This window comes from Aplidium turbinatum, chromosome 15 (assembly GCF_918807975.1).
Source record: "Aplidium turbinatum chromosome 15, kaAplTurb1.1, whole genome shotgun sequence".
Lineage (NCBI taxonomy): Eukaryota > Metazoa > Chordata > Ascidiacea > Aplousobranchia > Polyclinidae > Aplidium > Aplidium turbinatum.
The window spans coordinates 13,871,847-13,899,539 of record NC_137486.1 but is presented as its reverse complement, the minus strand read 5'-3'; the positions used below and the strand labels follow the sequence as shown (position 1 = coordinate 13,899,539).

The window sequence follows — 27,693 nt, the reverse complement described above, 5'->3', positions numbered from 1 at the left end:
TTTAGTTATTACGCATTGAATTTCATTCAAAGACTGTAGAAGAATTTTGGTGCTCACAACTGCAAACCTACCCAATACCCATTCTTGGCAAAGCAAGCGATTATTGTTTTTTTTTTACCATTCATAACCACTTACCTTTGCGAGGCAGGATTCTCAGCTCTTGTTACAATAAAAACTAAACATCGAAATCGCCTGGATGTTGAAGATGACTTGCGTGTTGCATTGTCAAAAACTCAACCACAGTTCAGTCGTTTAGTTCAGGAAAAGCAACAACAGCCCTCTTATTAAATTTGCTTACGTTGAAAAAGTTTCAACAACAGCCCTCTTATTAAATTTGCTTACGTTGAAAAAGTTTCGGCATGGCACGTTGGGTTACCTTAATATTCAAATAGCATACTACTGACATTTCTTGAACAACTTATTCATTTTCTTATTTGAGCAACTGTTTAACCTGATATTTGCCGCAGGAGTTATAGCGGCAATGCAATATGACACAGTACAGTAGTTGAGTAGCATAATTATTACAATAGTCAATAGTATGTTAATTGAGTTTCAGGCAAAATTGAGGTAGGGGTCCGCAAAATTAATGATTTGTCTAAAGGGGTTGGTGACAACAAAAAGGTTGGGAACCACTGATCTAGTGCCTTTACAACTAACTGAACAGAAATGTAGATATCAATGAAGCTTGTGCTTGTATTAGTAAAAAGCTTCATTGTAAAATGTACAATGGTTAAGTTTTTTAATATTGAGCGAGATGAGATGCCGCCTTTATGCCTTCTCTGCCTGTAGAGTGGCAGAGCTCATGATCAGGATTGCATTAAAAATTGAGTGGACCCTACAAAAAAAAAGCTACATCTGGTTCCACTTCACCAAGATCCTTTTAGGTAAATGAGAAAAAATATCAAGGAAGATGGGATGAAACCTTAATGAAAATTATGTCTAGCCTATGCCTGAACTCGAAATGACCAAAATACAAAAGAAATGCCAATCAAATATTCAGTTTTCGTGGATTGTGTTGTTTATTGCTGAACATGTGTTGCAGGCTGAAATGTTTTTACCTGTTAGGCCAACAAGTGTTGCGATGCTGGTCTTTTATGGTTCTTTCAAAATAAACTGAAGTTAAGCTATTAATCGCCATAGTTATTCTGATGCGTATTGCATTGCAGAAAACTTGTTATCACTTTAAGAAAAGATAGATTTAGTAATGGCGTAAAAATGGCTGATAGTAAGAAAAAAAATTTGTTGCATAGTGTAATCTCAACATCAATATTTCTCTTACTGCTTTTTTTTCTTCAGCTTGGGGAAAGTGGCAAAATTGGGAAAGTTGCAGCGCATCATGCGGTGGAGGGCGTCGATCAAGAGTTAGAACATGTAAAAATGGAGAAATTGGAGAGGTAGACATCTCGTTGGCCTCGATTGTTAACGCTTTCCTCAAAATTTATGAAGCAGCTTAGAATCTTTCGCTTTTCAACACTGCTAATGTGCTTGCTACTTTTCTCAAGATTGATCAATCTGATCATAATCTGTCATCTGTTACAAATATATCATTTCATTCATTTCATAAACTCATGCTCCACTAGAAACCGTAAACAACTTAAGTGGGTAGAAGAACAGCGTAGATTACACTTGTTAATGTGAACGAACATTTAAGCAGCGTTTAAGTATTTTTTGTTATCTTTTTTTGGAAATAAAACGACTTACATTCCACCAATGGATTAGGAAATCTTGTATTAAGATACTGCTGTAAACATGACAGAGGTATCCAATTACACTACTGGTGTAGTTTTGATACAGCTGATGCTTTCAGCAATACCTTCGGGCAATACCTTCAATACCTCATTGCTCTTTATTTGACCAAACATTCTCTATAGCTTTTCTGCAGTGTAGACTAATATAGTATAGCCAAAGTTTCTAACTTGTCATATACATTTCTACTACCAATAGTAATACGAGAGAGCTTTTCGTTATGCGCGCAGCAGATTTTGATCATATATATTTTTAGTTTTAAATGTATATCTTGTAGTGTTTATTTTGTTTTCTACATGTTTGAAACTATTAAACTGTAAGCCTCTATCATAGGTTATTATACAGTATTATCAATGTGACCTCTATTTACTAAATCATTATTTAGTCACAGGAGCAAGTTCGTGCTACGAAATATACATTTTTGGTTTGCTATGCATTGCTTACTCTTTCATGCTATAGTCTATCCAATTATAAGCGGTTAGAAGTGGTATTATATTTTTACATGTAACATGCGATAAGATATTTTTTGTTTAACACACAGACTATTGCATATTGAAATTTCCTTTTAATTATCTTCTATCTTCCTTGTTGTTAATCTGTAACATACCCAGTAGGAGTCAGAAAAAATTCATTTTTCAGGCTATGGTTGGGGTGGAATTGCTCGGTAGCATAACCGAATAAATCTTTTTCTCTTTCTTGGCATTTTTTTTACATTTTTTCAACCATATTCATTAACTTTGCAGTCTTCCTTTAAATTGGAGCTGAAACGATGGAGAATCTTCTTCCAACTGTAATTTTTTTTTTGCATTCAGGGGAGCTGCGTGGGACCGTATGCACAATATATCAATTGCAATGGCCACAACTGCCCAAAGTGGGGGGAGTATGGCAGTTGGAGTAACTGCCCAGTTACTTGTGGAAATGGAATCGTTTCGAGAACCAGAACTTGCCTAGGAGGAAAAGTATGTTATTTTAAATGCTGTAGTCTAAACTTGCAGAAAATAACTTTTTGTTGTGTTAGTATTTCCGATGTATAATTCCGCTAACATATTTTCAAGTTTTACTTTTTCCTCAATCTCAATTTCATAAATGATTGCATAAATCGCAACATGAGTGAAGTACCGATTGATCTACATCAGTGAAATTAACATACATCCACTACACTTGTGAAGAATCGTAATTTTTCAAAATAATAATTTCTTAATAATTTTCTTAATAAAGGCAATGGTTTTAAAAAATCTATTGCACTAAATCTTCCTTTTGTGTATACCCGTCTACACGATAAAGCGTAAATGACCGTCTTTACAAAAAAAGGAAACAGAATTGGTATAGAATTATGCGACGATAGAATAAGATATCATATGAAAGGACATTCGCGAAAAAGAAACAGTAGCTTTTACGTAAGCTGGTTCTAACCTTTATAACATGTTTATACTGAAATGATCTTTATCAATTGTGGATTCCTGCCTTTAATATTTATCCTTATCGTGCAAGTAATGTAGGTTGTTGTAAGTAATGTAGCAGAACGTGTTTAACTCAGGAGTTTTCCCGGTTTGTTAAACCAAAGTTAAATGTTATTATTGCACAAAATAAACTTCACTCACTTTTGCATGAAGCGGTGACATCAGTTGTGAATTAATTTGCTGATATGGCTGTTGCACATGTTGTAAATCTAATCACAGAATCACAGAGGTAAGGCGTACAGTCGTACACTGCACGGCACCTTTATGATACTTTACAAATCTCGCCATTGAAAAGTCCAGGAGATGGCAGTTCTTGCTTGATGTCTTTTCAACCAAACCCAACAGAAAAAAAACGTTGATGATTTAAACAGAAAAATAATATTGTAGTTGCTTCTACTTCTTTCAAATTTTTCAGATATTTTAAATGCTGCTAAAAATGGTTTTTGATATGAAGTTATTGACTTTATTGCAGATAGGCGAGGTCGGCTGTATTGGCAACACAACAGAAATGCAAACATGTAGAGAAAGAGATGGCAATTTCACAGATTGCAGTCCACCTATAGGTGAGATAATGTTGTACAAAAATTAGTTCAATAGAATTTCACCTTATCGTCGACTACCCCAGACAGCGTGGTTCTTCCCAGACAGCAAATCAACCATTTTTTACATTGATTCAACGTCTGCAGACGTGATGTACGTGGCTGTGATGTAATGATGTACGTGGCTGCAGTGATGCAGCTTTTCAACGAAACTCTTGGTTCATAAACAAATACTGGTTAATCAGGATATATTTTTTATTCATTGCTGCAAGCAGTTTCCAATGCATACGAACTAGATAAAATGGAATGTAAACATATTTTAGCAGTTTAAATAAATACGTTTTGCAAGATTTCGGTAAAAATGCAAATGTGGCAGTTGTAGGCATAGACTTGACCAACCTAATTGATTGAAGGAACGTAATCCTCGGTATAAATAGGAAGTTTGTTCTGCTCAAGTTTGCAGTATAAAGCTTCTGTATACGATTGGGTTGCTACTCAAAAACTATTCCAGAGAACAATGTGCTAAAAGTAATGGTTGACTAACCGTTTTTATTTTTATTTTAGTGATATAATTGAACACAGTAAATTTTTCTTTGAAACATTAAAATATGTAACTGCGTATTAATTTCGAATATAATTTACTTACTTTGTAAAATTTGTAAAACTAATGACCTTCCCTTAATATCACTTTCAGCGAAGCAGCAGCAAAACGCGTGTTTGATTTTTGTAAATTGAGAAGGATATCAATATCCACAGTTGCGATAAGTTTCAATCTTTTTCCTTAAAGTGTCATGTTTAAAGCAATGAAGCGGTAGAATGCAAAATTGAAAGCTCCGGTTTCAGGCTTTCAAATTTCCGAAGTGCTCACTGCTCATCCTTGTTCAAATTTAAAAAAAAAGTTTTTGCCCGACGGCACAAATTTATAACTTGAATAAATTTAAAATCCACGTAATGTACTGTATGGCGAGGACACTAAGGTTATACGTAACAAATTTATGTAAAGCATGGATAGTGAGAAATACAATCAGATTTTGTTGCTTGAGTTGTTGTTAACAGTGTGGCCAAAAATTTTAAAAATAACATTTTCTCATCTTTTTTCCGCAACATAATGATCTTTTTCCTCGCTTGAGGGAGGAAGAGAGATGAGAAAATACGCAATTCATTAAATTTTCAGTTCGCGGTTAGCAAAAATTTTCATACTCAGCGGCTTCTCGAAGTGGCCTATCCACTTATGTTGCTATTATGCGAAATCACTCAAGGTATTGTCAACAGTGGTCAATTCAATGGAAATGTTATATTCCTGATTGAGGTTAATGCCTGTTTTACACAAGCAAGGATACCATGTTCGTGGACTGCTATTAGGACCACCTTGCGGGCTAACTGATGTTTTATTTGTATACTATACGTAGCCTGCTGCAGGCGTTTTTGCTGTAACATAAAACCTATTACAATCATTGTCTTTTTACATGAAAGAAGCAAACGAGAATTTTTAACAAATTAAATTGTATTGAAAACCTTGCATATTTGCCAAAGCCATAAATTACAATGAGTTATAATTTGAAAAATTTTTCAAACGTGAAGCTCATTATAGTTTGAACTAATCTGCATTGGCAAGCAATGGTTTGTTTGTTTAGTAACAGCTTATTTAGGCCTATCATACAAACTTTTAGCTTGCCAACCATAACATTTACGGTTGCACCATTGCATGCTATTTTGGAGTAAAAATTTTTAGTTGTGTGACCGGCATGGTAGTATTTCTTGGAAATTTTACCTTATTTGTGCATCTTCGAGTAAAGAGTAATCTTATTGATATCAAACGCCTGCATTGGTTAGCATGTTAGCGAAAATGTAAATTTTTATCAACGATAGCCGTGAAGGGATTTGTAGTTGCTTAATGACCTTATTATCAGGTCAAAGATTTTCTGATAATGCAGAAAAAAGAAAACTCGACAATTTAGACTCAATTTATACGATCTGAAATGTGTTTTCACTCAGCAGATTACGCGACATCCTGGATGTTGCTTTGGCAAAGATAGATAAAGTTTTGAAATGATTTTTTAATCTTTTTGCAAAAACCTTAATAAAAGCAGAATGAAATTCTGCATGTTTTACAACGTAGGTTCGTTTGCATTTTCGACGTTTTCAAGTATATTCACACAAAGCAAGCAATATTTTAAAGGTTTTTTCTTTTTTGCTCAATTATCTTGTACAAAAGAAGATTGTATTCCAATCTTTGCAACTATCAACCGTGGAATTATAGCTTTGTCAGAAGATAAATTTATAGCCTGAGGAAAGAGTTAAGAAATCGGCAACGAGCAATTATATAGTGGAGCTGTAAGTAAGTGTTAGAAAGGAAGTTGAGATCAGCCAAGAATTAGGTGATTTTTGAAAGCAAAAATTTTCAGCTGATAGTTTTAAGATATAGCCATAGTTTATGCAATGGGGAATAAATGCTTTATTTTAATCGTTTCTTTTACTTTGTCGTTTTTCGTTCAGGTTTCAAAGCAACGATCTGCAAGTAAGTGGTTATGACGTATTGTATTAGTTGATTGATAAATAACTTTATTTCAACGATATCACTCTTGTCCAAAATATTTTTTTGACAAAAAACAAAAACGCTTAAACTTTCTTCTACCCTAATGTTGAACAGCTAAACTTCAATGACGTAACTGACAAGGGACGAAGACTTCTCCGACAATATAAATATAAAAGTACAAGTGGGCCTCGCTTTATGAATAGTTGGTAAATGTTGATGTGAACATTTAGCTATGTTTTCTTCTTGTTAGGAACCTCAAGGTACAACATTGCCAAGGCTTAACCCCGTTAAGTTGTTGTTTGAAATAAACGTGAATATAGCGACGTAAAAAATTTGAAAGTTTATTCTCCTAAATTGGTTATTTAATGCTCTTATAATTTTAACTGATATTTAAATTCGAGGTTGATTTTTTTTAATAGAAGCTTTAAATTTTTATCTTATTTGATGCATTTTTTTTATCACGTTAACTCAGTACTATCTTGTAAACCAGAGAACGCAGCCTCTTCTCATCTATGTTTACTTTAAAATTGAATACATGGCAATTTTTCACACCACAGTAAATTAACAGTTCAAAACTCATTTCTAAAGTAACTGTAGGTTAATTAAAGCTTTTTCTCATCACTTTCTATTTTCAACATAATTTGCATCAAAAGGTTTTCTCAGTCCGAGAATAAAGTTTCACGCAATCAGTGATTCAATTACAAACTCAAAACTTGCCCATGATTTAGGCGACATAACATGCTACGAAGGGATGTCATTGTACACGAACACACTGAAGGTGCTTAACTCATTCGCCGCCAGAAGATGCTCCGACTCTCCAGACGAGCCCCCGGATCTTGTAGCCTCCACAAATTACAGTTGCGCCATCATTACTTACGAAGCTACTGATAAAGGGATAGACTGTAAGTAAAAAAATGGTAAAACTTGAGTAAACATGTCTTTGCAAGCTTGTATGCCTAACAGTATCTTCAATTCTTCATGTTATATTCATTATGCGGTATGCATCTATATTTTATTACCTAATATGTACAGTATGTACATCTTGCGCATAGCTCATCGAAAAATAGTTGAAACTTTCATCATTCACTCTGCTTCTCAGTCTCATGGTGGATAGTCTCACGGCTGAAAGAGCTCTTTCGGGCTCTATTGATGTGAGTTGGATCGTAAGCAAGGCGTGATAGAGCTTTTCAATACTTTCACATCGTTTGTTCGTAGCTTGAAAAACACACTTTACTTTTTTCCACAATTTTTTCTGTGGAGGAATGGCCTCTCCATGTTGATTTTCACTTTTCAGAAACAAAATAAAAATTTTTGAAGAGTCCTGAAGTTAGAATTTTCAATGAGTTCAACCTCAACACTTTCTCGATCTTGGTCAACACTCAACACATGCCGTCAAAGCTCTGTGGATAGAGCAATTCTCTTTTTTTGCCATTTTAAAATAGATGTGTACTCAGACTGAAATTTCGAGCTTTCGAATTGTGCATTCAAGTAGTTTTTGTGCTCATCCAAATAACTAAAACTCCTTAAATGCTTGCATATCTGGATCAGTTCCACACTTCACGTTTCTTGTGCGCGTTTCGCCAATCTCTCTTGCAGATCTCGGCCGATGTTTGTGTCCAAGTCTTTCAGCTTCTTAGAAGTTACATGGCCGCTTTTTTATATAGAAGTAAGTTAGCATTCCCTTTGCAAAACTATTGGATTGTCATTCCAATGAAACCAAGATCTTCACATAACTCTTTGATCGGTTCACATTCATTTTCGGAAAACCTAAAATCTCGCTCAAGTCTAGACTGACCATTGCTATCGGTAATCACCATTTCCTTACGCGCTCGGAGAAACTGTTATTACTGAAACTGGTTATTTCCATTTGTCAAAGCTTCAAAGTGATAAAAGTTTTGCTACGAGTCTACATAGCCTACAGCTATCAGGAAAAAAAATAACCAACCCAAGGAACGTATAGCCTGTAGCCTACTGTTCGTCGGTGTGTTATAATACGTAGCGCATGAGTGGTGCGTAGTTTTTCAAACGTTTTCTTTTATACCAAAAAGGTGTAGCAGATCTAAATACGTAGGCCTTCCAGTTAGATATGAACTAAAGTTTGCAAATACTTTGTTTATTCTACAGCTAACGTCTAGTGACTCACTGAAGTATTATAATTTTTGAAAAGTTGTGTAGTGTCTTCTTGGTAAGGCTGTTTCCAAATTAAAACTTTAATTTTACTGAGTGGCCTGCTGCACTTTAGTTGATTTTTTTTATTCCACTAATGTTTAACGAACAACTAGATTGAATATAACCGACTTAATCATACCTTTCTAAACTACAGCGTACTTGAAAGTCGGTGTTTAGCTGTAAAGAACCACTCAAGCGACTGTTCCAGAAACAACAAAAAAAATGTTTTAAATCAGCCTGCCGTTTTGAAACCCATCAAGCGACTCCACGATATCTTTCGCTCATGAACATTCTGTCGTTTCGTTTGTTCACTTAATTACATGCGTCTATTCAAACATACTTAGCCTCCAGTATAATAATAATCACAGGTCCAAGAATGAATATGTGTGACCTTTACTTGATTTTGTATATATTTTTACGATATCATAATCAATTGTCATTACTACTCTTGACTGGTAATTTACTTGTCGTAATAATGACACATCTCTTGTTTTGAAGTACTGTAATATATTAATAATCTAATTACGCTTTAAAATGACAACCTTTATTCATCAACTCTGTGGTCTTTCATTAGTTAGAAAGAAAAAATTCTAAGATGATCTTAAAATATAAAAAAAAGCTTGTTGTTTAAAAAAATTACCAATTTTTTAACGAAAGCTTAAGAACAGTAAATAAAAAAAAATAAACTAAGTTTATACTTTTTTTAAAGAAACGTTTTACGCAGAAAACTTAAGGTTATAGCAATCCCCTAGAAAACAAATAATGCCAATAGCCAACTGTATTCTACCCTGATTGTTGAGGTTAGATTGTACCATAAGATTCTATTTGAATACGAACCTTCTAATGATCTTACCTATGGGTGAAAAAGGCTATAAATTTCTAGAGACTAGCAACTATTTTGAAGTAGGCTACTGTAGGCAGTGTTGTACGCGTCATTGAAATAAATTGACGGCGTCAGCGCGAATTGGCTGAAAACTTTACGGCGTAAAGTACTGCGTAAGCTCTTAAAGAAATTGACGGCGTCAGCGCAAATTTATAGCGCTATTTTTTGCCAGCGTCTCATAAAACGGAAATTTTTCAATCAAGTTTAGGCTAACAATAGCTATAAATAAAGAGCAGGTATTATGTTTAGAGACTGTATTGTGATTAGCTGCTCAGCCTATTAGTTATTTCCTTGTAGAAAAACAAGCATTTCAAAACGTTTGTCTGACAATCTGCTGCGTTTGGGACGCATAATGAAGTGAAAACATGCGTTCCACAGCAGCGCTGTTTGGTATTGGTGTGTTGTATTTCAAAACCAAGTTGAAAACGTTTACTCGGAAAGGTATCACTGTTCCAAGCGTGCTGTGATAGTTCAGCATGTATAAATCTTTTAACGAGGTGCAATGCACCAACATCGCTCTTTTCAGGGGCATAGAGCTCTTGAAATAAAGTATCTTCAACTTCCGCGATGCCATTCATGGATTTTTCGCTTTCTGTCTCTGATCCCTCGTTCTCAATACATGGGTGAGCACCATTTAGCGAACTTCTTCCGCGTGTATTCCAGGGAGCCATTCCAACCAACGCAAAAGCCGGTAATTCGGATGAGTCGCGCTGGCCAGAATACATTGTAAAACTCTTATTGTGAAACGAGATTTTCCATGAAAACAAAAAATGACGCATAGCGCTTGACGCTTAAAATCGGCAAAATAGTTGACGGCGCCATCACTTCGTCAACTGAAAAATAAATTGACGGCGCTAGCCTCAGCGTCAACAAAAACTTGACGCCGTCAACGTACAACACTGACTGTAGGTAGATTAAGGACAAACCATTGTACAATTGTGCATACAACTATTCGAGAATATCAATCCCAATGAACTCAGCATTTGTTTTTATTTAAATGAGTTGTAAACTTATTTGATAATTGCACGTCCTTGATAACATTTTTCAGCCATTTTAGCAATATGCTGCTACAGAATTTAAAAATTGCTATATTTTTTAACTGTCTATAGTGTTGCCATAGGATAATAAAAATAACTCCGATCCTAAAATTGTTTTTTAAATCCTTTTTTTCAGTACACGCGAATCAAGGATCTTGTCTTCCGACCGAGCAATGTAGTAATTTCAACTGTGAAGCCATAAAGAAATATCTGAAAAGTTACGAAATTACTTCATGCAAGGTGCAATGTTGTGACGAAAATGTATGCAATGATCCGCCAACTACACACCCAGGAGCAGCAACAACAGATAGCCTTAGCATTGGTAAGTAGCTACTTATGTCACCACTAGCACAAAAATAGTACTCTGATGTCATGAATAAGTTGCGATGTTTTCACGGAAGCAGGGATTTGTAGAAAAAATTTTATGAATCCCTTTAAGCCTACCGGAGGTACCTTTGGTGCAGCTTTTCTATATTGCAATCGCTTTTTGACGAATCAATTACCGTACTGCAAAGTACTAAACAATTGATGCAAAGTACTAGAAACTAGGAATGCCACATTTCTACTTAGGACACTTGCTGAAATATCGATAAAACACAGGGAAGACCTGTATTTCTGCTTTTTGGACCACAGCAAAGCCTTCGACCGTGTTCGACATGAGCCACTCATGGAGATGCTTGAAAGCCTAGACACAGATGGTAAAGATCTCCGACTTCTTAGAAATCTCAACTGGGATCAATCAGCAGCAGTCCGGATATATGGCAAACTGAGCAGGCGGACACAAAGTCAAAGATTGTCTGTCGCATCTAGGCTTACGCCAGGTGATTGAAGATTTAGATTAAGTGGACGGGAAGGCAAGGAAGCCAATCTTCGTGACCACCTTATGACATGCCTTAAGTGTCTTGCCAAAGACAAAGTCGCATGCTCTTGAGCGGTGTCGAACCGGCGCCCTTTCGAACGACGTTACAGGGTTCTCACCACTCGGCAATGCAGCCGACAAAACGATCGATCAGCCGGCAGCTATAAATAGCTATTATCCGCTAATAAAGCTTTAATCCACAATGACCTACAACTTCAATAGGTTTTGAGTAAAATTAAGGTTAATTGATTGGCTGAGAGAAATCATGGCTGAGCTGAGAGAAATCATTGGCTGAGAGAAATCATGATCAAAATGTTACACAGTAAACTATAAAACCAGAGAAATTTTGTCACTAAACAATTTATTCAAAACAAAATTAGGAGAAAGAAATTTTGTGTCAACTCAAACTCCTGCTTTGAAATGTTTTTGATGCAAATGTCTTTTCGTTATAACAACAACAACAACACTTTCAAGAACATAACGCAAGGACAGACACTTTCATTTTTGCGTCAATCTCTGCGTTCTGAATTTTTCCTACTCTTCAGTGTGGTCTCGGCGCATAAAGAATCAAAACAGCTCTCATTTCGAAACGAAATCAAAATAAAGGAATTCGGCGCCGAATAAAATGTTGCATTGAGAATTTTTCAAACAACAGTCATCTACGTTTATTTGAAACAAATTTTTTCTTGCTGTTTTGTTGCATCGTATTCGAATCTTTTGGCCTGTTACCACAAAAACAAGTTTGCTATTAATCTAGGTCCAAGGTAAACAAAAGCATACAAATATACTACGCTGTCTAAAGAAAATGTAGCCTATCTAAAAAAGGATAACACAAAAATAAAGCAGTTAAAAAAATGTAGCTTAAAATTATATATTTCCGTGCAAACCGCAGTATCGCAAGTGAATCAGTAGATATCTTGTGTGTATTAGTCGACAACATAGCCTACTTAGCATTTTGATCATCATGATAAAAGGCTTTAAACTTCAGCTGGGCACCTAAAACAAACATGAACAGTAATTGGCACTGTCTTGCAACTCACATAACTTCGGTTCCACTATTCAACGTGATGTTTAAAATAATGTTTTGCCCGAGGTGTTTGCTAGCAGCTTTTTCTATCTCAAAGTAACAGTAGGCTAAAGCACTGCAACGAGTAATTTAAATTCATTTTTGCTACAAAATGCAATCTTAACGTAACTCAAATGAAAAACGTCTTCGTACTCCACAGGAAGCACCGGCCGAATTCTGAATCGACAGTGGATTGCATTCACGATTTACATTGCATATTTCCATTAACCAACAAATTTTTAACAAAAAAAAACGTACGTTAATGTTCGTCAAGTTTTCTCGACCAACTTGTACTCCAAACTATCAGCACAATGACAAGTGTACGTATAGTGACCTGTTTAGTGACCAACTTTCGTTTCAGCCGTGAACTAAATGTTGGCTACGATTAGAATCGTCTCATGAACTTTTTTCAACTCCTTCCCCCATGAAAAATTCCTGCGTACGCCACTGAATTAAACACTTCTTATTTACAAAAATTTCCACACAATTTGTCCACGATACCGATACAGTAAGTATGCTACGACTTCAACAATTATTGTAAAAACGACTCTTCTAAAGATGTAAATCTAACAATGTTAATCGCAAAGGATCATAATTAAAATCTTAGCCGGTTTTATTGAATACACAAATCCATGTTGTAATGATGTTAAACATGCTCACAGACCTTAACCATGTTAACTAAAAAAGACGTTTACTGATTTATTTAATTAATATTTTTTTTTACTTTATTTCCTTTCTTTTATCCTGCATATTGCCTGTAATTGAATCACAATTATCAAAGTAACCTTTACAGCCTGTTTCATCCTTTCCGGGATCGTCAGGAGGTGCTGAAAAAACATGCAAAATAGTGATTCTATTTACTTGAATTAGCTCTGCTTAGCATTGCGCTTGGTATTGAGCACTCTCTTGTCATATTAAAACCATTAATCGTACTACAGTATATCTATATATATTTAATAATATCAGAGTAGTTACAAAAACTGAAAAAAAGTTTACATGGTTATTCGTTCTATTACACGTCTTTGATTTTTTTCGTCTGCCCCGATAGCTCAGTTGGTTGGCGTGTGACTTCTGGAACGAAGAAGCTTCAAGATCAAGCGGCGCTGGTTCGACTCTCGGAGTGTGCGCTTGAGCAATGCACGTAAAGGACTGCTCTCCGTTCAGCGGCATCTAGTAGATGGAATAATTCCCTGGCAACAAGACTTCAACAATCGGAAACTTCACTCTGTCAATCTCGGTGACTGGCCCTGTGTCAGTGATTCAAAGCCTCCACAAGTATGCGAAACTGCAAGGATTAAGCCCTGCAAGAAGCTTTCCCAGTCCGAGGATAAATATTCAATCAATCAATCAATTTTTCTTGAAAAAGAGATTTTTCAAAGAAATTACCTGTTTGAGTTTCAACCTGGCAACTGGTATTTATGATTCCTTGCCTCCGCAAAAGTACATTCACTGAAAATAAAAATCATTCTTTCTACGAGCAGATAGTGTTTAGTAACTTTATAATCGCTGGGTTTTAAAAATAATCTTGATGTTAGGCCAAGTGTTCGGCGAGCAAGAAACTGTTTGATGTGATGAATAGTTCCTGAGTACAGCAGCTATTTATTTATAATCAAACAAATGATGATACCTTTACCAGTGCGAGTGCTGTATTCCTATACAATGTAAATAATTAAAATACTTTTGTCGGTTGTATCTCAACAGCAAACAGGCTATTGACTGTCACTTTTAATTTCAGCGGCTTGTCAGTCAAGTCCTTGTCAAAATGGCGGCTCTTGTGAAGATGCCACCAGTGCAATCGGGACTCCATCTTATGTTTGCCGATGTTTGGATGGCTTTAAAGGAAGGAACTGCGATGGAGGTGACATAAAAAATATCAAATTTAATTACAGAATTGAAGGATTTCCATGTGTTGTATGCCACTTGCGTTTCCTTACCTACACAAGAAGACCACCTACACATTTATATAGTGCTCCAATTTAAAATAATTTTAGTGTAATTTAATACCGGGTTCCTTACACTAGTTCCTTCTTTTTTTCTATATTTATACCCATGAATAAATATCGGAAATTTCTTTTTTTTTTACTTATTTGAGAAAACTCAGTACTTTTTATTGAAGTAATTGTAGACCTTCACATTTGCAATAAGAAAATATTTTGCATTTTTCTTGTGTTGTATGATATTAACAGTGATACATTTTTCTTATTTTCTTTTGAATTCAATTTAATTATTCAGAATATCTGTTGTTTCAAACCACCAAAAAACAATTCTGTTATATCATGTGGTTGTCTTAAAACTGACAAAATTTGTCCTTTTTTGTTGATTTGACGTGTACAAACATAAAAGCACGGTTTTCAGCTGGGCATACCACTTTAAAAATCGCTGTGTATTTTTTGCAACAGACGACGAGTTAACGTGTTATTCTGGGGTCAGTTACCGTACTGGGATCGTTCACACAAACTCATCTTTGTACTTGACGGCCTGTCCAAAGGGAAATGTTTGTATGATGACGTCTATATATGGAGAAAGCGGTAGGTGCTTCTGTTTTTCTTAAAACGATTCACACAATTAGTGGCAAACAACACAACACAAGCAAGGAAAACTTTTTTAAATCCTAGCTTTCAGATTTTAAGTTATTGTTAAAACCCTGTAAAGAACGAACATAGCCAAGCAATGTAGTTTTTTGTTAAAATGTAGTTCTTTTTGCTGTTGTCGAGGATGACATGGTTCAATACGTAGTTTTTTACAACTTTTCAAAACTGAAATCTTTTCTAAAATGTGCATTTTGCGACTTATTAAAGTTTTTTTGATCTCCGTCTTCAACTTATAGTTAGCCTACTATTCGGACGACACGTGTAATAAACTGGGATCAACAGAAACAACTTTATTTTAGATAAATTTACCAGATTCTTGTTATCTTATGGTTGTTTGTCAAGACTGGAGGAGTTAAAGCACACATAAATTCTCAATAAATCATATTTCAATTACAAACACCTGCAATCTTTTGTGTTTTTCAGTTTTCGTGGACAACGTCCAATGTGCACCCTTGGAAACCTGCAGGAACACCACTTGTGAAGCAGTTGCTTCGGAATACACCAACTATAACATCACTCGGTGCAATGTATCATGCTGCGGCACGAACCTATGCAACACAGTGCCTGCTGATGTACGGTATCTATAAGCAGTGTAATCAATTGCAATATCTCTATAAAGTACATCTGAAACATTACTGGTGTTCAGATGAGACAAGTTACACAACAACTGGGATCACTCGCAATTCTTTTTATCTTTTCATCCGCAATTGCAATCTTTGAAAGCGTAAAAAATACTAGATTTGTGATTCTAGCATCGCAAGGGTCTTCATCTTATTTTATATCTGACCTAACTGAAATTACTTGCAGGGGTATGTTGGAACAACACTGTGCACGGCACAAGCTTAGGCTGTCTACGGTGGCACAAAGTTTAGAAGTTATCAGTTGATATAAGATGTACGCACGTATTTGATGTATTGATGAAATATCAATTCAAGCATTGTTGTGCTGTTGTTTCTTGTAATAACCTTAAATTTTTATATTTCTAGAATGTCATTCCCCTCCTTCCAACAACGACCTCGAAATCTTTGCAAACAACAACAGAACAAGCACCCCCAACAACACCACCCAGTGCATTTGCAACTGACAAACATTTAGCAACTCTATATGGTGAGAGAATCACCATGATAGCAGTCCTTGCTATTCAGGAAAGTCAAAGATAGGAACAACTGTCAGGCGGCTTATGCAATATGAAGACAGCATTAAAGTGGTGTCAGTTGGAAGTCAGCAGTTAGCGATAGAGTTCTGTTTAGACCCGAAGTGATAAGGATTGTCGCCACCAGCCAGTTTCAGTACTTAGCGTAGTTTATTTTGTTTTTGTAAGATTTTCTAGCAATCAAAACTAAGAACTATCATCGGCTAGGGCAGCGTTTCTTAACCGGGGGTGCTAGCACCCCTTGGAGGTGCTGGAGTAGACTGTAGGGGGTGCTAAATGCATGCCGTATAATAGCAAAAAAATTTACTTTTCTGCAATATTTCGTCTTTCTGCCAGCATCGGCAGTTGTCATATCAATGATTGCTGTTTCGAAGTAGCCTACCGTATATGGTTTGTTGTTATTGTAGTCATCTCCCAGTCAAGTACGCAACTTGATCCTGAGTAGTTTGTGCAAACTTACCTGGTGGGTGCTTTGTTGTAATATTACTGCTCGCTTCTAGCAACCACCATGGCAAAATACGTTCCCACAAATCACTCATATCCAGAGTGGATACAGCAGCCCTTCTTGGCAGACATGAGTGATGATAATAGACTAAAGGAGGAGCTGATTGACATGCAGGTGAATCAGAGTTGTCGGACAAGATTCGTCATTCCGCTTGCTGATTTCTGGTGTGATCAGTTGACAGCATATCCTGCATTGGCACGGGCAGCATTGGAATCGATCGTTCCATTTCTGACTACCTAACTGTGTGAAAAGGCGTTCTCCACCATACTCCAAATCAAAATAATTGACAATGGGTTGCTCCACGATATGAGAGTGGCTTTGGCCAACACTTAGCCTCGAATAGAGCAATTGGTCACACATAAGCAACAGCAGAAATCACATTGATACATGTGTAACTAGTTACCCAGCTGAGTAACTTAAGTATGCTTAAGTTTTTCCATGTTCTTTCACTATTCTCGGGTTTTCCTATTTCTTTATCACCAATGACGACAGTAGTTTTGATGAATAAACAAAATGATCAATTTGTACATCGCTTTCCTTTCAATAATGCAGACCAAAGTTTAATGGCGGCGTCAAAATTTTGACATGCTTCCTGATCACTGGCGGTATATTTTATATTTTTGTCGCCTAACAAACTGTGCTGTTGTTTTAAGAGAGTTGATTCGCTTACATATGGTTATAATTGATTTTTTGTTGGTGAATGAAAACCAAATACCAAATCCTGAATCACCGTGGTTAAAACAACTGCACAGTTTGTTAAACAACAAGAGACTTCATTACAAAATACATCACCAGCGATCTGAAGGCATGTCAAAATTTCGGCCTCTACTAAACTTTTGGCCGGCACTGTAGTAGTCGTATGCCAACGATAGTTAGGGGTGCTAGACTGTTCAGACCTGTTTACAGGGGTGCTAGAGTCAGAAAAGGTTAAGAAACGCTGGGCTAGGGAGTCGTTTGGCAAACACAAAATAAAACACGCAGTGAAAACTTTTCATTTCATCAATCCCGCCATAAACATCGCTTAATTTATCTCAAGGGTATTTTCAAAATCCAACCGTTTAATCAAACCGGAATTAATTTCTTATTTCTTTGTTTAGTTTGCCCGAAACGGAACCCACGTTTGATTCGACTCAGACGACGAAGATGTCCAAAACCATGCACCAGCGACGCAAATTGCTCTGGAGGAAGAAAATGCCAATGCGATGGTCCATGCGGAAAGACTTGCTCAAACTCAGGTGAGATAGAACTTTAATCAGTTTTATCAGATTTCATCTTGCTTGTACTGAAGCATCAACCACTTACCGTAGCCTACATAGTTTAATTTCTTACTTTTGATTTGCTTTTGCCGAGTGATTTACCATTTGACAAGGTGTCAGACAGGGAAGCAAATTGTCACTACATCTTTCCAACCTATATTCTGAACATACATAATGAGAAAAGCTTTGATCAATTTTGAAAACTCTGTAAAATATGTGCCGAAAAATGGTAACCAACTTACGATGCTGTCGGCATAGATTGCATTGTCTGGTCGGTAGAAGTGTGGCAGAACTGCAGGGGTTGTTTGGATAAGATTAAGTTTTAAGATGTGAAAATTATGGTTTGAAGTTAGCCTAGCCTACATCCCGCAAAAACAAAAATGATGACCATTAGCAAAAAAGATAAAAATTTTTAAACTTACGCATTGGAGGAAATGCTGTTGACAATGTTGATAGTTTCTGCTATCTAGGTCGTGTCGTAACAAACGCTCACGATGACAGCATACAAATTAGAAGGTACAGGTTGCTATGTTCAAAACATCTCTGACATTACCTGCAACGATTTGGCAACAGATATCGATTGGCAAACATACAAATTGCCTCATACACTGCAGATGCGAAAGTTGATCCTGCAACAAAACGTGACTTTCAAAAGTTAAAATGTTTTAAAATGTGGTGTCACAGGCAAGGCCTATGAGAGGGGGGTACGGAGGGTACGGCGTACCCTTGAGGGCCCAGGACTGTGATTGTTGGGGGGCCCGAAATTGTGATTTTATAGTTTACGCACAAAATGTTTGGTTAAAACCATTCTAAACGACTAAATTCAAACATAAAAGTTGTTATTCTTTAGTCCTGGGGAGGGCCCGTAATGTAGAAAAAGGGCCCGGAAAAGTAATTGAATGCATTGCGCGCAAATTAGGGGCCCAAAGTGGTGATTGAATGCTTTACGTGCAAAAATGTTTTGTTAAAAGCATCCTAAATTAAATCATTAAAGTTGGTTATTCTCCTATCCATGGGGGGGAGGCATATTGTAGTAAAAGCAAGTTTGAGAAAAACCCGGGTTTTTTAAAAAAAAAAAAAAAAACTATTTGAAAATGGTAGTTTCACGTTTATTTCACTTCAAAATGAATTTCGGAGTAAATACTTTCGGAGCAGGAGCGCAGCCGGAGTAAAAAAGTGACTTCGTTCACTTCTGCTAGGCATTTGGTGAATGTAAAAGTTAATGAAGAATAAGATTATTGGTAAGATGATTAATTTGATTATGTTTTAACAAGATTTTATGTTTGAGCCTTGGTAGAGAGCTTGACTTATTGTTCCAGATACATAGCCTGTAACACTCAGTAACGTTAACGGATTTAACATTTTTTATTAAACACACAAAAAAACAAGAAAAACACTACTAAATGTAACGTTTTCAACACTGCATAGTGTCCTCATCAGGAATAATTATAGGCTACATCTAAGAGAAATAAATAAATGAATTTGAAAATTTTATATTAAAGCTGTATAAGCGACACCTCTCAACAGCACCATCAACAACTGACATACGAATTCAATGCAGGATACACAAATTGGTGAGGGACAGATCACATGATATGCACAACACTAAACACTAAATAATAGTTTTATTGCAGCCTGATACTATTATTGCGCACAGCTGTCCAATTCTGCAGTAAAGTGTTGGGTGGTGTGCAATATGCCTAAGGAAGCATCACGCGTTTTGCCCAAGACAAAGAGGGCCCGGAGTGAGAGGGGGGCCCGGAATAACTCTTCGTACTCTTAGTGAAAATCTCTCTCAGAGGCCCTGGTCACAGGAGGTTAGTAGGGTATACGTATTACCTGGCTGGGAAGAAAAACAAATGAATTTTTCACCCAACGAACAGACGATAACTGGAATCTAATCACATCACTCTTACAAACCCAATTATAAGGAATTTTGATTAGTGCACATTTTCTTACACAACAGTTGAATATAATGCCATATATGGCATAAAAACTATGAAATTGCAAGCTTATGCAAAAGCGACTTTTCCTGTTACCTCGCTCTTGGTTTTGCTTGCTAATCATTAGTTTCATTCAGGCTACTGCAAAAAATCCGATTTTTTTGTGAAATGGAGAAGAGACGATAACCAATCAAGTTGCACTTGTATAAGTAAAATTAAAACAGGTGAAAAATCTTAAAATATACGTAACAAAAATTTTCTGAAGCTAGTCAAAGCGCTTGATTGGTTTAATTAAAATCGCTTTTGATGTGATGTCAAATCAAGAAAAACTTTGATAAACACAAACGAAGTTTACAGCAGGAAAACCTTATGCGTAGGAGCCTGGGGTGCAGGAGGTGCAACTGCACCCTCAAACTATTCATTTTGTGAAAATTTTGGCCAATTTGATAAAATTTTGGGCAAGAACGTTCAGCATGTTTCAAAAATTTTATTAGGATTGAACTTATTTTTGATTTTTTTGCTCAAATAATAGTTACGCAAATGTCAAATAAAGTGCAACAGCACCCCAAACTATTCATTTAATCGAAAATTTTGGCACATTTGGTACAATTTTGATGCTTCAAATGTATAACTAGCAATATCAAAATGCTCGGCTGAAAATGTAGGCTAGTCTGCAAGTTTAGTTTATAGAATTTTAGAAATAACTTTTAAGATCATTATGACAATGTGTATATTGTAGGCTAGTACATGCAGGCCTATTTTTATTTTGTTGATGTGAAATGTTTTGTCTGTGTTTCTCGGCAGCCGATTGTAACAAGAATTGACAGCGATAGACACCGTGTTTCGCCCATGAGGCTGGGTTCGTTTTTTTGTTTTTGTTTCTTCGAGCAACAAGGCAGGGCTCGTTAGTATCGCACCACAAATTCTTATCACAAGGTATTCGACCGCCGCTTTTACCAGTCAGTTTAACTCTTATTTTTGTAGAAAAAACAGAGCTAACAGAACCAGGGGAGTAGAAAATGCCAGCAATCTCCTGGCGCTTGCTGGTTTTGTTTCCAAACAATTTCTGCTTTTTTCATTGAATGCAATCTTTTTTCAGGCACAACTTGCTCACCCAATCTGAAGCGACTTCGACCGTCACCCGGGAGAAGCTTAAACTGCAGCAACAAGTTTTTTGTTGGTTCCAAATGTATTTTTTCCTGTGCAAAGGGCTATCGCTTAAGTGGAGCTCCAAACTTAAATTGTCAAAGCAATGGAAGATGGGATAAATCGAAGTTCCCTCGATGCTTAGGGCAAGCGCCTGGAAACTGTGAGTCTCAGCGGCTAATGTATAAAAGAAACTAAGAAAAGTCACAGTTTGGTTTCTGTACAAGCATTGCAAAAAGGAATCTGAAACAAAGCGTCAGTTTGGATGGTTGTAGGAGCGTGTTCTCACAAATACATAAAATTTCGTTCGTCGTGCCACCCGGCATGCAATAACTCAGCAAGTGCTTGAACTCAGCATGTAGGCCTACATTTTAGCCATTGTCCAAGTCAGCAAATGAGATTTTCACATAGCATCGGGCTGGCTTGGTCGTCGCTTGCTAAACTAAATTTACTAACTTGCGAGATGCGATAGGTTTCGGCTTGCTCAGTTGTTACTTGCTCAGTTTTATCATTTTCCAACTTTCAGCCACCAGCTGAAACGTTTTTAGCTTAGTTGTCACTTGCTCAACTGCCATGTGCTTAATTAACAACTAGGCCTATTGACTTGTAGAAGACTCTACAATTTAACCTTGTTTTGTAGAAAACTATCACAACTTCAAGTTTTTTTTGGAGCTCATGTCCAATTGCTTTCTCATTGAGGCCCTGAGGGGCCATCGTTGATAGTGATGGAAGCGGTAGCTGAGTTTCTCATCACCGTGCTATGCATTTTGAAGCCTAATGCCGCTATACTCTGCAAATAATAACTCAAAAACATTTAATGAAAATCGCCACGATCGGAATTCGGCTTTAGACTTGTTTTGTACAAGCTATTCCGATCACCATGCAAAAGCCCAACTATAAATATGTACATTTACATCTCTTAGCAGCCTGTCCCATGCGTAAGCGATCGCTGGTCAAACTAAGGAAAAGAAGATGTCCATCACCTTGTAGAACAAACTCCCAGTGTAGAAATGGTAAAACCTGCCTATGCGATGGTGTATGTGGCATGTCCTGTTCATTTACGAGTGAGTGATGTTGGTTTATAATTTTGACATTTTCTTGCCATGTTCATCCAGATGCAGTAGCGTTCACAAGGGGCTCCAGGGGGTACTTTCAAACACGCCCGAGTTGATTTTAGGGGCCTGTAAACTTTCCAAGGCGCCCGGCAACATGAAGAAACCACCGCATATTCTTTGGATATAATCCTTTTTCCTAAACGTGTCTTAATTTGGGCCCCGAGGATCTCATTGATGCCGGCCCATATCTTCCTCTCAACGGCCCTGTCCAGATGACAGGGGGATTTTAATTATTGGCACCGCTCTCATTAATAAATGCGGCCCCTTCGTTATGTAACACTCATCTGCGATTGTGGTTTCATCTTTTTGTCCAACGTTTTTGCAATATTAAAGACTAAGAACTGTGCATGATTAAATACTTTTTGCTCATTGCCTCATGCCAATAAACTGGATGTACTACAATAGAATAGCTCTATTACTTCAAAGTTATAGGCTGTATAGAGTTGGGTGACTGCGAGCTACAACTCGTTATAGATTGTCAACATAGAGTTACGTTAGGAAAGTCTTATGCAATCACGACCTGTAGCCTACATGTTATTTCTCGGCCGTCAAGTGCAGCAAGAATTAACAGCGATAGACACGTGTTTCGCCCATGAGTCTGGGCTCATCAGTGTATCTTCGCAACATTGTATGTTATGTAGCCTATTTGTGTCTGTATTTTGTCATTCATTGCTATGGAGCTGAAATAAGCATAAAATAACCTTGAATAAAATCATTTTCTAGATATCACTTGTCCGTCGCGGTTTCGTAATGTAAAACGGCCGGGGAGGACAATTTCCTGCACGAACAAAGCTAAAGTGGGTTCAACTTGCACTTTTACCTGCGCTACCGGATTCAAGCTGATTGGTCGTCCAAAGCTGCGTTGCCAGAGCAACAGTAAATGGGATAAACCATCTATACCGCAATGCCGTCGCATTAAAGTTGCTGGTGGTGGTGGAAGAGGGACAGGTACAAGTTAAAAGGCATTTTGAAACTATGAAGTCGCCTATTGGGTATTTTTAACTTTTAGCTTTCAGCTTTACCACTTTTATATAATTGCAAGGGACGTATAGTTTCAATTTGCAAGCTGTACGTATTAGAAAAACTATTAAAACATATCCTTAGAAATTATTAATAGCCTACTTTTAAACCGCAGCGTCAACAAACTTCGCATCATTGTCAAAAAAACGATTTTGTTTCTTGGATTAGGCTACTTACGGCATTCCAGACGCAGATATTTGACAAAACAATTGTATTGACGCAGGGGGTCTGCCTTGTCGGAAGAGAAGAGCAAAACATGACAAATGCTGCGGAAAATCATCATACAATTCCAAACTAAACATATGCTGCAATCGACGAGTTATGTGAGTTATTGTGGTTGTTTTAAAAAAAGTTAAACCGTCTGCTGATAAATGCTTTGTAACCCACAGTCACATAGGCTAAGGCTGCCAATTCAACGCCCGGAGTATTAGGCTCTTAATATTGAAGGTGTCATCGATCGATCCATTTCAGGTCTATAGTTTCCTAAAGGTTAAATTGAACTATTGCCAATGTGGAAATGTGACACTTAAGTTTGAAAATAATATCACACGCATCTTTTTTGTTTGTCGTATCCAGGCTTACACCTGGTAGTTGAAAATTTAGATTAAGTGGACGGGAAGGCAAGGAATGCCAATCGTCGTGTTCACCTTCAGGCATGCCTTTAAGTGTCCTGCCACAGACACAGCCACATGCTCTTGAGCGGTGTCGAACCGGCGTTCTTTCGATTGCCGTCCCAGGGCTCTCACCACTCTGCTATGCAGTCAACACACTCATCTGATGAAACTTGACAAAGGAAATATTCTAAATGTAAATGTTGGTTTGCGTAGAGCAAACATATCAAATGCGTTTCACGTTGACTTAGCACAGAGGAATTAAAATCTTGTTGCATCATCAGAAGAACCTTCTTCAGACATAAGCTTTTGCCACTTGACTCGGCAGCAGTGGCCGAGTGGTTAGCGCGTTGGGCTCGCAGTCGAGAGCCTGCATGTTCGACTCCAGCCACCGCACTTGCTGTTGTTTCTCTGGGCAAGAAACTTTACGATAATTGCCTTTACCCAGTAATCGATTTCGAGTAATGGGTAGTACCAAATTTAAGTCATAAGTAAAGTAGACAACCAGAAACAGACATTGCCGTCGGCTGCAGCGTGGGTCAGGTGTACGTCGAAAGGCGAACACCGATGCATAGCGCTCAAGTCCGCTTTCCCGCAATCGCGCAATGCAGGATAAAGATATGAAAAACAAAACAAACTGTGATAGTACCGGTAACTCATCATCAGTTATTTCATCTCTTTTGAGCAGAAAGCTGATACTTGGGGACGGTTGCTGTGGGAACACTTTTTATAAATCTGCATTCCAAGGTTGCTGCGGTGTGTCCAAATACAGGGTAAGTAATGCAAATGGTTGTTAACTTTAAAGCTGTCACCGTACATAAAAAGGATTGCTATCTTGACATCAATAGATTTGCCTGCTGATTTCTATAAATCTTTGCTCAACAAGTCCAGCTATTCTGTGAAACTGAATTATAGTTGCTTGATATTACCAAATTTTGAGGTTGCATTTTTTTATGTTTTAAAACAGAAGAAACATAAAATACACATTGCCCATACATACAAACTTGCTCAAAAATATAGAAAAATATTTTGTTTAAAGATAAAACTCTCAGTCTTAACTTCATTTCGAATAAACTTTTTTCCTGAAGAACAATTATTGTTTTAAAATGAAAAACATTTTCCTGTCAATTCGAAACAAACACAAAACACAGTAGCCTACATTCGAACACAGAAGGCATAGCTTATTAGTGGACGTCGGCTAGTAGCTATAGCGTATGTCTACGGCCTATTACAATTTCTCCAAATAAAACAGAATTTCGTTTTAAAAAAATTTTGCTTTGATTTTGTTGCAAACTATTTTCTGTGCAAAGAACTTTCTTTTGTTTCGACCTAAAAAACAATGTTTTAATCATCCCGAGTAGGCCTACGTCATGACACAACCAAAACAAAAATTGAACAACACAATGTTTTCAGACTGCAACAGAAGGATGCTGTGGAAGAACAGTGTACACTCTTCTGGGAAACCAACAGTGCTGCGGCGGTAGGGTATACAACACATTGACCAATCGATGCATTCCTGGAATCTTTGGAAAACGCGTTGCCCCTTTGTCCTTCAGTAGAAATGAAGCAGATGAGGAGGAAGAAGAAGAAGAAGAAGAGGAAGAAGAAGAGGAAGAAGAAGAGGAAGAGGAAGAAGAGGAAGAGGAAGAAGAAGAAGAGGAGGAAGAAGAAGAATGAAACACAAGAAATCTACTTTTGCAATTAATGTCGAGATAAAAAAAAGCAGTTTCGTAGTCTACATAGGATTGGAACGCGGTTTCTGTAAAGCTGTTTTCACTTTTCGTTCTTGGACTTTAATGTTTCTTAATCAAATTTGAGCTTTAAAAATACTGAAAATGTTAGTTGTGTCAAAGCTACAGCTGTATCAACGTATTGTTGTAGTTTTTTTTGAAAAAACAGTCATGGTAAACTACATGAGATTTTTCTGCAGGCAATGAACTGCATCTTTTTAATTTTGTAAGCTATTGTAAATGAAGGTATGCGTATGTCCTTTATGATATAGCCTGCCAGGGCAAGGCAACAAAGACCTCGTCAGTTTATAAAACCAAAAATGCAGTCATCTTTAACAAGATTGCCAAATTTGTCTTGTTTCCGTGAACCGCGTACGGTCATACTGCTTAGAATGTAGCCTACATTGATCTATCTCTGGTAAAAGCTATTTCATGAAACGCGGTTTTTGTTGACGATTTCTGATTTTCGACGCAATAAGATTTAGTTTTTGATTTTTTTCAAAATACATTACTGAAAAAATACTCTTACTTTGCTACAACGTAGAAACTTGATTAAACTATTTTAGAATTAGGCTGAACAAAAGCATAATCTAGTCCAGGGGTGGGCAACGTGCGGCCCGCGGGCGCATTCGGCCCTTTTCCATTTTTTATGCGGCCCTTCATCTTCTTCCAGCTTGAATTGAATTTACTGCAGGAGGATGACATTCTTGTACAAAATTTCAATAAGATAAACTCCATTGCTGAAAATATGAATTAGTGTTTATTTGACGTGCGGCCCTCCTGTAAGCATTACATTTTTCTAACTGGCCCTTGTGCTAAAAAGGTTGCCCACCCCTGATCTAGTCCACCAGCCTATTGTATTCGTTATGGAGGATATATAGAAATCAGAAGTTACGTAAGCTGGTGTTACCTAGGTCCTAGGGAAGCAGCTGGTATGGAAGAAAACTTCACAAGCTGCCGCTCTCCTTTGCTTACATTTTTGTATTTCGAGTAAGGCCAAATAAGTTTTGTTTTGCAGTTGTGCTTACTCTTCTTGTAGTCTTTGGCTGTAGCTCTATAAGGACACTTTGAAATCAAATAAATGTGCTGGTAAAGGCGAAGCAAAATAAATTATTATTTCAGGAAAACATGAATCTCCTACAAGTCAGCAATTGTGAACTGATCTAATAACGGTTAAGCAAGTGACAACTGAGCTAGCAGCTTTTCAGCAAATAGCTGATGGTGGTAAATGATGAAACTGAAACTGAGAAAGTAATAACTGTCAACTGAACAAGTGGCAAATTGACATGTCACAAGTCAACATATTCAGTTTAGCAAGCGATGACCAAGCAAGTCCGATGCTAGGTGAAAATCTCATCTAGCCTACTGACTTGGAGATGGACAGTGGCTGAAATGTAAATGCTGAGCTAAAACACTTGCTGAGTTGTTGCATGCCGAGTGGTCTGACGACCATAAAACATCACAGTACGCCTATGTACTATCAATCTTCATCAAAACGGAGATTTTCAAATTTAATTTTAAACCAAATCATTTAAATCTAAATTCGGAGTATTTGCTTCGAAAGAACTGCGGTAACAAACTTAACTTTTTTATAGATCGTTTCCTTGCACAAAACCTGAAGTTGTGTGATTTGAATTTTTGTTGAAGACCGTTTGCGCTGTAAACATTTATCATCGCTGAAAGGCGCTAGTGAGTTCAAATGATTTTTGATGTCTGTGCAACCGTTCCGTTTCAATGCAAGCATGGTGATTTAACGAGTATTCTTGTCAGTTGGTTCTAATTTGTATTTTAGTTCTGCCATTTTTCTTCCACAATTGAAACGACAAATACAAATAAAGAAAAAACAACCCTTTTTCTTTTGTGAAGAGGGAGCGGTCTTCCTGGTTATCGGCGCAAGGCTGAATAGCCTACTCACTATTCTTTTGTTGAAATAAAGACTATTTTCAAACTTCTGGACATTTAGTGGCTATCCAGGTCGAGAGAGTTCTATTCACATTAACATTCACCATCATACTTGCAGGCCTAAGAGGTTTCACACTTTATAAGACCCTTCGGGAAAAAGGGTTGTTTGGGTTGAAGAAAACTTCGTAGGGAAGGGGGAAATGACTTCAGGTATTTAACAGTCTCGTACTTGAATTGTGGGAGTGTAAGAATAAAAATAAAGGTGCACAGTGAGGGTTCAAATTGAGGATCTTTATAATGACATCATTATAGCAATCACCATCCAAGTATGCACACCATTGTGAAATTCCAATCAGCAAATGTCCTTTTCAAGATTGATCAACGTCTGGAGACGTTGTTCAGTGTAAAAAAGGACTTGTTTTCTAA

The 27,693-nt window shown here is 37.0% G+C and overlaps 1 protein-coding gene across 1 annotated transcript in view; it reads left to right on the top strand.

The window, feature by feature from the left end:
- The window catches only part of LOC145784263 (uncharacterized), a 37,700-nt gene extending 10,007 nt beyond the window's left edge, over positions 1 to 27,693 (top strand). Inside the window, exons 12-21 of the mRNA XM_082596051.1 lie at positions 1,297 to 1,394; positions 2,559 to 2,705; positions 3,679 to 3,769; positions 17,642 to 17,779; positions 20,843 to 21,052; positions 21,813 to 21,953; positions 22,728 to 22,952; positions 23,248 to 23,347; positions 24,324 to 24,408; positions 25,049 to 27,693. Of these exons, the coding sequence (XP_082452177.1) occupies positions 1,297 to 1,394; positions 2,559 to 2,705; positions 3,679 to 3,769; positions 17,642 to 17,779; positions 20,843 to 21,052; positions 21,813 to 21,953; positions 22,728 to 22,952; positions 23,248 to 23,347; positions 24,324 to 24,408; positions 25,049 to 25,312 (1,499 nt within the window). The 3' untranslated portion in view covers positions 25,313 to 27,693. The remainder of the gene's footprint in view (positions 1 to 1,296; positions 1,395 to 2,558; positions 2,706 to 3,678; positions 3,770 to 17,641; positions 17,780 to 20,842; positions 21,053 to 21,812; positions 21,954 to 22,727; positions 22,953 to 23,247; positions 23,348 to 24,323; positions 24,409 to 25,048) is intronic.